The 10,005-nt window shown below is 42.6% G+C and overlaps 1 protein-coding gene across 1 annotated transcript in view; it reads right to left on the bottom strand.

Annotated features, from left to right (window-relative positions):
• LOC104463922 (cadherin EGF LAG seven-pass G-type receptor 1-like) overlaps positions 1 to 9,223 on the bottom strand; it is a gene marked incomplete at its 5' end in the record, with an annotated part of 77,969 nt that extends 68,746 nt beyond the window's left edge. Inside the window, 3 exon segments of the mRNA XM_010076436.1 lie at positions 1,448 to 1,536; positions 4,644 to 4,759; positions 9,001 to 9,223. Coding sequence (XP_010074738.1) covers positions 1,448 to 1,536; positions 4,644 to 4,759; positions 9,001 to 9,223 — 428 coding nt within the window.
• Positions 9,224 to 10,005: the final 782 nt, after the last annotated feature.

Here is a 10,005-nt window from a genome sequence, read left to right as displayed (position 1 = left end):
CCCCCCCAGCGGCTCCCTCCGCAGCTGTGCTCTCTCTCCCTCATCCACCGAGGAGCTTGAAAGCTGGAGTGTCCCTCCACTGCCTCAGCAAGTGCCACTTACTCTGCTAAAGTGATTCACTAAGAAATATGCAGACTACGGAAACATGGCAGTTGCAGTTTATAAGGATGAGCCTTGCAGTGTCCACAGTTGCATGCATGGTAACACACCAAGTTTTGCTTCTATTTGTCTGTGTTCCAGACAGCAGAGAGTATATTAAGTACATAAAGTGCTAAACTTATAAAATGAGTGTGGGTTTTTTTTTTTTTTTTAATAAGGGAACTACTAAAAAAGGTTTTTATTTCCTCAATAAAATATCCTTAGGCTAGGAGACCCTATCTAGGAGTCTAAAGAAAATTTTAATCCTCCCATTCAAACCGCCACACAAACTGTGATGAAATGATGCAGTGTGGGGTAATAAAGAACTTGCTGATCATATTAATCCCTCATCTTCCATTCAGCTTCCTACCCCAGTATCCTGTTTCCTTTTTAACAGCCAACAATGCTCCTCTATTTCCTTACTCAATCCCCCATAATGCTATCATGTCAGACTTAAAAGCAATGTTTCTCAGTAACTAAATGAATTCTCTAATTTTTGTTATAGATTATAGAAGAGCTCTGACTTCTATCTGTAAACAGTGACACTTTACACCCTAAAAGCCTGCTTTTTGTTTCTTCACAAAACGGATGGTTTGCACAGAGCCTCTGCCTTTGGTTCGGCTGAAGTGAACCTGCTCTTGACAGCTACCAAGGGTGCAGCTGTGGGACAGGGATGCTGGAGCCCACATCTGAGTGCCATGGACTGCATGGAACGATGCATTTTTGCATTTCTCTTGGTTATCTTTTTATATAGCAGACACAAAAATGATTTAGTAAGACAGCGCTTGATTACTGAAAAGTATCAACCATTTAATAACCAAATTTTCCAAATGAGAGAAGCTTGCACTAGCTAAACTGGTAATTTTACACAAGGGGTACAGTTATAGGGAAGAATTTTGCTTTGCTTAAAAAAATTCTACACTAGTGGTTTGTAGTTGAAGGCTCCTGCACGAATTTTTAAAAAAGATCCAAATCAGTGAATCAGTTGTTTTAGATACACTAACACTCGTGGGGGTTTAGAGAACTGGAAAATTAAAACAGTTCCAAGAACCTGAAGGTTTCGCTGGTAGTACTTCTGAAAAGGACGTACTAGGTCTGATTTTGACTTCCTGAGACAAAACTCAAAAGCCGTCAGAGGGAATTTTTGTACCAGGCAAGGTGAGCAAGACCAGTACCATTTGTGCAGAGCGGTAGCAATGTGCCTGGTTAAATAAGCAAAGTTCAGGTCACCTGCACACATCGGGTCAGAGCTAGATGACCCACGCATCCATTACTTTACAAATAATAGGGTTATCACCAGCTCACTTACCTTATTGTAGTACTGCACCTGGACCGAGTGCCACTGCCCATCACTGACCCCTCCTGGAACGAACGGTGCCACTGTAGTGGTTGTCTCCCCTGCAAGGGCAGGCAGAAGGGAAAAAATAAGTCAACATCACTGCAAACTCTGCTCTGCACTAAACTGAAACACACAGAGACCCTCATCGGGCACAGGATGCAGTCATCTTACTTCATTATGGAGGAATTTGGGTTTTCATCCTGCAAGACAGTAAATATCCCCAGTTTCATGGAATTACTCTGGTGCACAAATACAAAAATAGCTTCTGGCACATTCAGGTGAATTCTGTTATTTTTTATTATACTTCTGCAGAGTATGGTAGCAGATACATTGTGTAAATAGAGCTACTGCTGAAGTGGTCAACTGAGGAAAAAAGGTGCATGAATTTTTCTGCATTTCTGCCCAAAGCAGCACTGGAGTTTTTTTTTAATATGGTAAGTATTGTGCCGGGATATTTTAGTCAGGGAAGGGAAGCCTACTCCTCATCAGAGCTGAGAAAGTGAAATACAGAAGTACTCCAGTATAAAACCCATGGACAGTAACCTTGGTCCCAGCAAAATTTCACCAGTGATTAATTAAATTATTGGTGGCCTTTCAGTATTTAAATTTGAAAGCAAGTCCTTGCCATTGGAACCGGAAAGCTGAAGTTTTAAAGTCAGGTCTGAGTCAGCAGAACCAGCTCAGTAACCACACATATCTGTTCCAAGGTAGCAGCAAAATAAACATTCATGTTGAAAGTACATAAAAGGCCTGGAAAGGAGAAGGCATTGCTAGGTTTTGACTTTTTTTTTTCTTCTTTTTCCTTGTTGGTTTTTGGGGTTTTTTTGTGTGTGTGGTTTTTTTTTTTTTTTTTAAACAGTTGGAAAATTCTACATGATAAACCACAGGAAAAACAGCTCTCTCCTGCAAGCTAACAAAGTTCACAGTATCACTGAACTTAAAATGTACTTTCTACTCTCTGTTTGCAACAAATACTTCACCCTGTGTGAAGTAATATTCCTGTGTTCCCTACTTTCCTTTAACTCCCATTCTATATACTGCTGGTATTTAAACAATACGGATTTCAGCTTAGCATTTTTGACATCTTGCTGTGATGTTTTTTATCATTTAGTGATTAAAAAAAACTATGGTAAAAATTTGGCTTTTTATTCAGATAGCAAGTTTCTGCAAAAGGAAGATGACCAGTCTGCAATCCCTTTGGTTTCCTTTCTGTGAAAAAGTTGTTGCGAGAGGTAAAACAGTCAGATCAGATGTCCAAAACTTTTACTGTTCGTTAAAAGCCACTTAAAACTATACAACATAAACCATTCTCCTTCCAAAGAAAATACCATTTACAATATACAGGACCAGACCTGCTCTCAGGTGCAGCAGTGCAAATCTAAATTTAGTTTCATGTATTTTAAAAGAGTTCCTCCACATTTAAATGCATGTAAGTGCACACAGATTTCTTTTTTTCCCCTCATTCATCCTCAGGGTGACTTTCAAGCAATTTGATTCAAGTTTAGACAGGCGGAGCAGAGCTATAGAAGAAAGCACATCTCTCTGACTGCAGCATGTTATTTCATTACACTAATCCATTCAAAGGCTTGCCTTAATATCTAATTTGGACAACTTCGAGGTAATAATGAAACCGGATATCTTCAACCCAGTGGGCCCACATATGCACTTAAGCATTGCTGGTAAATCGATGGGGTCACACAGCTTTACCATGGGTTCTGAAGGCTGTGGCCGTCACTGGCGATGACTGTGTAACAAAGATGTGTGTTGCACCTCTGCTTCTACTGTTTTACTGATTACAGTTGTCTCACTTTCCACTAAAATAAAATAACAGTTGACTAGAGCCCACATGTCTATCCTGAATACAGCTAACAGGAAATAACAGGGTTATTTCCTGAGTTATGTGCCTGGTACAGAGGTACAAACATCTCACTTGACCTACACATAACCCCACTTGACCTACATGACAACAGCCCTTCCCAGATGTTTGTTTCTGTCCCAATGGAAAACATCCTCTAAACCTGTGACAAGAGGTTGTCTGCCCTGATGAGGTTTAGTAAAGCCACCGAAGCCTTCCCATTGAACTCACAGACCCACTTCTGGGCTGAAGCAGGAACACAAGTGGTCCACCAAGAAGTCTACCAAGAGCCTCAGCAAGCCTGCTGAAGTCCAGGGGATGATTATACTGGCGGCTTCAAATGTGCTCCAACCACACTGTACAGCTGCATGCTAACAGCTTCACCTTCTACCCCTGTCATGAAATTAGCACAACTGGGCATGAGTTTTTGGATGAAACATGGTCTTTTTTAACTCAGGAAGCACCCCTCTGCTGAGGCTTGGACCAGTCAGGGTTTGCTCTGATCATACTGTCATCAGGAAGAACTTTGCTACTTCGAGGGCTGATTTTCTGTAGGAAACCTCTCCCCTGGGAAAAGGCCACGGTGGCAGGGATACAAGCCACCCTGAGTTTCACTTGTCTTTCCCTCTCTCTGTTCCCACAAACATCCAAAGAACCTGGCTTTGTCCTAGTGCAGAAGCAAGCAAACGCCAAAGCCTCCGTTTCTCATTTCCTAGCCCACCGTAGCAATGAGCAGGCAGCTTAGTTCTCCTAAATACCTTGTGGGTTACAGTTTCTTCAAGGGGACATGCTTCTAATGCGCAGCAGTGGATTCCAGCGACAGCACTGCTCCTCACCAATCCGTACCGAACGGCAGGTAGTTTTCACTTGTCTGCTAGCTTTTCCTTTGGCTTGTGTGTATTTTTTAGATAACGTTTACGCACCTAGTTTCACTGATGGCCTAGTGTAAAAATGCATAAACGCACGACGTTTATCACAGCGTGATAAAACTCAGTCTTGTTTTAGTAAACATTGGCTCGCAGGCCAACTTTCAGGCTAGTGCCAATCTTTTATAGTAGCCATAAACTCTGGCTTTTATAACTGATATGTCGATGAGCTCCTGCCTGCGACAGCGAGCGCTACCACCACAAACCGTTACAATCTGGAGTACTTTGCAATGCCTGGCATCAGCTTTTCCCTGTACAATGTCAGCCAGTTACTCAATTAAAGAGGCGGCAAATAGCAATATGAAATCATTAAAGTGCACTTCCAAACAGCTTGAGAGAATCTCCTGACCACAAGCTGAAATGCTCCACTCAAGAGAGACCTCACCTGCAGAGAACGTGAGCTGGATCTGCTCCTCAATGATCTCCAAGGCAATGAAATCGTGCTTCTCGTTAAAACGACCGTTGTAGAGAAGGAGAGCGTTCCTCTCCCTGGTTGCAAACCTAGAATGCAGAGATGAAGGGTTAGTTCATGCTTAACGGCTTATGAATTAAAGACTGACGGTCAAGTCGCTCAAAAGAAAGATGGCATTGTATTTAGCAGTAAAGCAAGCCTTTGAATCTTTCTTCAGACAGAAAATTATAAAATTAGGAGTCAGCCACAGGATAAATCTACCCTTTCACAATCGACAGAAGCAAGCAAGAAGGAAATTACAGAAATCTTCTCTGCAGAGACCTGGTGTGGATGCTGATCCTTACAAGGGGTAAAATAGGCAGACACACAATGCAGTGTGAGTATCTGACACTTGACAAACAGTAGCACTTACTACACTTTGCAAGCAATCTGAAAGCTAGAAAGCATGGTCACATCAAAGGGGGGATACTTGCTGCTAGCTTGCTGTCTAAATGCTACAGGGTACAAGGAGTCATCAACTGACTAAAAAAAACCTGATGGGGAGGCAAGAAAGATAAGGGATACTTTAATAATGACATGTAGTCCATCTGGGTTTATCAATCAGCAGGTCAGTCAATCGGAGGAAGGAAAATAAACACTTAATTGATTCCACTAAATCAGCACCAATGGGTGTTTTTTGGTTTTATTTTTCTTGTGAATCTAATATGGGATGTATCACACCTTTCCTGCAGAAAAAGAGGTAACCCCACTTTTAAAAAAAAGCCTGGGTTTTTGTCAGCACAGAACTTTTTTTTTACAATTTATGCATGTTGTGTGTATTTTATAATTTTTAGTTGAATCCTATGATCTTTGGGGATTTAAACACAGCTTTCATCTACCCTAGAAAGGCAAAAAAACTATTATACGTTACATAAACATTTTTACAAAGATTAATATTATTTAAAGTGAGAAAGAGAGAAAGAGAGAGAAACCACGAGAATTTCTTGTGTTTCCAAATGGCAGTGTAGTTTGATTTCATATCTTGAAATTCAGGAAATACGCCTGATTTAAATTAACCCACTTTTCCTACAAATGAATCAAATGCTGAACACAGCTAATGAAAACTGCCTTCCACGAACAGAAGAAATGATTCTTGCGCTTGTCATGTCACGTCTACTAGCAAGACTCTCATGCAATGCAACAAAACTTGCATTCAGAGAATGTGAAAGAAGCCGTATTTTAGAACATCAAGGTCTGGTATTTGAAATAAAAAATTTCAAAACCAAAGAATATTTTTAAACAAAAGTTGTTTGTCAGACATATGTATCTTGTGGATCACATCACATAGAGACCTTTCAGAACCAGGAGCTTGAATGTGAGCTACATGGAAATGGGATTTTTTTTTTCACACATTTTTAAATATTTTTGAAGGAGAATGAATTGTTCTGGCTTAAAAAACAGAAGTCAGAATTTTGACATTTACAATAAAATACAAACTCCAAAGAATATCCATTATAGACCATAAAAACATTATATTATGTTTTGATTACTTTTAATCAGCTTTGAAGTACATCTTTATTTCTAAATTTATTTAACATAATATAAAAACATTTAACATAATATGTTATAGAATTAAAAGGCAAATTAAATTAAGACAATACCACTGAAATACTTCAATATTATCAAAACACTGATTCAGTTTTCACTTTTCACCATCAAACATTTCATCCAAAGGAACACAGTTCCTGTAAAACATTTCCCAAGACTGTATTTTTCCATTTTTTTTTAACTGCTTCATCAAAACATTTTGATCAGATCTATCCAGAATGCATATGAGCAAAAGAAATGAGAATACTATTAATGATGCATTTTTAGAGAGCAGAAAGACTTAGTTTGATTAGCAACAGGAACATTAGTTCTGTTTGAATATAGTTTTCTGATACGGTTACCATAATTTTAATTATATAACTATTATTTATTAAACTATTAAATTATTAAGCTTTTTTTTTACATTTCTTTACTCCATGTGTGTTCAGTTCCATTCTTTGCCACTAGTCAAAAGCATCTTTTGTATCATACTAATAGTTAAAGCACTACTGCTTTTGAACTTGTCTGGTTATCACCAGCTGGGGAAAAAATACCGTTTTTTTACAGAAGGGATATTTTTAATCTCAGGACATAGGAAACAAAAGACACTTTCTAAGAGAGTTTTTAATAAATAGTGAGAAAACCTCTCACAGTGTCTCTTGGAGTGAAGGAGTAGCAAGTGTTGGAAGGAAGCAAGGAAGATGTGTAATGCTGGGTGCAGAAGTCACGCCTGGTCAGTAATCTAAATACTTTTTTTAAACAAATCATATTTTAGTTATGAGACTGGACAATGCAAACATCCTGCCAGGAGTGGGTCAGGAGTCACTTAAGGCTGAGGGAAGCTAGAAACCCTGTGATTTCAGGAATGCTCCCAAATCACAAAATATGTAATGGCAATTCATCGTCTTCTCAAACTGCTAATTCTTGCTTATCCTCACATAATGTTTTCTACCTGTACTGAAGGATAATAAAACCCAAGGAAATAACAAGTGTAAAGAAAAGTGAACTTCAGGTATGAAAAACTAAATGTGTCATTATCCAAGACAGTGTGGGATGAACCTGATGGTCTAGACTGTTTATAATCACACTGAGTGGTCCGAGCAGTGTTTAGCTCCTGGCTAAATGTGCCAACTTGGTTTTAAAGATGGTGAAGAAACCCTGGTGTAAGCACTACCTCGCTACAGCAGTTTGCTGTTTCTCAATAACCCCTACATAGAGCATTTGAGTCACTTAAACTTGAAGCACCCTACACGTCAAAGATCTCTTTCTGAAAGCCTGAAAAATGACACCATGTGGCTGTGGGGACAAGCCAACGGTAGTGCAAGTGATTTATGCTGGCAGTTAGCCCAGACTGCTCCTTTGTTTGCACTCACTTTAGGTCTGACAAGTCCAACAGAGCCTTTTGCTGCTCAGCTTTTCCGTGCACTTGTATCTGATGCTCTAAAACGATCTTCACAGGTGCATCTCCTCCCTGCCTCAGCTTGTGTCCAAACAGTGCCTGCGCTCTCTCATTTAACCAAAATGTCAAGATTCCATAAAATTTCAGACCTTGGGATTAAGGCAGATGAAGGATAAAGCGGAAAGAAGCTGCCCATCTCCTGACAGATGTAGAACACCAGGTAACTTCTGGGTGCTGGATGGGACGTGTGCCTGGTGGTGTCCTTCCTGAACACTTTCTCTGGACAGACACACAAACATGCCTGTCATTGTTGCTGTTGTTGTATCTATCAACAAATCTCTGGCCCTGCCCTCTGGGGTCAGGGCTAACACATTTTGTGCTATTTACTCACAGTCAACTGTGAGGGAGAACCAAAGGTCAATCCTGACCTGAGAGATGACGGGAAAGCTCCAAACCTGCACCCTCTCTGGAGAAGACACGTGCGCATCTGGAGCTCTGGCTCCATGACAGGCAAGCACTATGCTATGGCCTGACCCAAAAAAAGATTCCCCAGAAGAGGTTTTTTTCCCCCAGGATGTGGGAGCCAGGGGAGGAGAGCGCTGGTCCACACAGTGCAGCTGCCGCCATTGCTCCTCTTCCCCCAAGAGCTCCTCTAGTGACCTCGGGGGAACAGCGGCAGCAAGCCCAGGGAAGGACTGTCCAGCATGGGGACACCAGGGCAGATGGGATGGGGATGAGGCCAGTCGTGCCTGGCAGCCAGGCCAGATGCAGGAGCCGGGTGTGAAGGCCAAGAGGAGCAAGGCGAGGAGCTGGGACAGTTGGGGTTGTCCGAAGCTCAAGGCTGGGAACCAGTGGAGAGCAAGGACCTGGGGAGGACCAGCCTGTGCTCAGCCATGGCCTGAGGAGACCAGGTTCTCTCACAGGCCAGGAAACAGGAGAGGGGACGAGTGCTCCCAGACACGAACTAGCAATGTGCGCCTGGAAGTCAGGAGGCCTCAGACGCAACTGGAAAAACACCCGACATGCTTGAGAGGCGGCAAACCCACCACCCACCCTCACGCCTCTCTGGCCAAGGGCTGCTGAGAGGTGACCAGGGAGGCTCTAGCATCCCCCGTCCCCACGCTATCGCCCCGCGTTGCGGCAGAGGAACGCTGGGAGTTAGCACCTCAGCGGCATCCTCAGCAGGGCACAAACCAAACGCTTTCAAACAACAGGACTGCGCCCCACTCGCAGGAGTCACTGTGAGAAATACCCAGAGTGACCTCTACACATAGGTAATCTGGTTGGTGACAATATTTAACAAACACGTCCCAAGCTCAAGCAGAGAAGCCACCAGCCACAGAGCCCTCCCCCACCGGGACTTACATGAGGGAGACAGTGAAGTGGAAGCGCTGCCGCAGCCCCTTGAAGGTGATGAAGGACTGCGGGGGAAAGCTCCTGGTGGTCATCTCGCAGTATGGCCGCTCGTATTCGCCTGGAGGACACTCGCACTTGAAGCCCCCGATGAGCAGGTTCACGCAGGTTCCTCCGTTCTTACAGACCCCCGGAGCGCAGCGGCCAGAGCGCGCGTTCACCTCACAGTACTCTCCTGCAAGGGGAGAAGCAGACATCAGGGAAGGCAGCACCTCACCCCAACAGCAACCCAAATGTTTCTGCTAAAGGTCAAGCTGCTTCTAAGCTTCTGCACCTGACCCCCTCTGCAATCAAGGTACAAGCCTGTAATTGCAGGGGGGTAAAGGATGCTGCAACATCTTTCAAGTCTGAATTTTCAGGGGGGTGCGGGATATAATTTGCTGAGTAATCCTCTTGCAAATATCCAGTGCTGGCCTCGGTTTTCAGATTCCTCGGCTGCTTCCAGACCCAGAGATAAATATAAAGCTGGTGACAGACAGATCTACGTGAGAGGAGGTAACACCACCAGTTAAAAAATCACATGCTCCCTGTCAACCAAAATATGTGTAAATTGTTCTGGCGTTTCACTATGGGTTGGAAATTGTGTAAACAGATAAGTGTTTGCACTTTGCCTTGAGTGGAATTTGGCGTTGCTGCCCATGGCGGTGGCAGGGCACAGCTGAGCTCATGACAACACTTGCAAAATGTTTATAGAAAGAATAAGCAGGATGCTGATGACATATGTATTGCTTCCAGCTTTTCCCATGCATGCATCCTGCAGGTGACAGCCATTTTCTGAATCTTTCAGAGAACAGGCGCACTAACTCTCTGCAGAAGTTACAGATTCTGTATGCCACTTGCTGAAGCTGTTTTTCCCCTAAATGCTTCATCTTTATTCAACTCCGAAGTCTGTATTAAGATGTGTCAAATGCAATACTAAAGAATGAGGTGTCTTGCTTGGTATGTACATTTTAATTT

Source organism: Pterocles gutturalis, unplaced genomic scaffold (assembly GCF_000699245.1).
Source record: "Pterocles gutturalis isolate BGI_N339 unplaced genomic scaffold, ASM69924v1 scaffold27813, whole genome shotgun sequence".
In the NCBI taxonomy this organism is placed as follows: domain Eukaryota; kingdom Metazoa; phylum Chordata; class Aves; order Pterocliformes; family Pteroclidae; genus Pterocles; species Pterocles gutturalis.
Note: the sequence above shows the minus strand (reverse complement) of the source record. Positions and strands in the feature narration are given on the sequence as shown.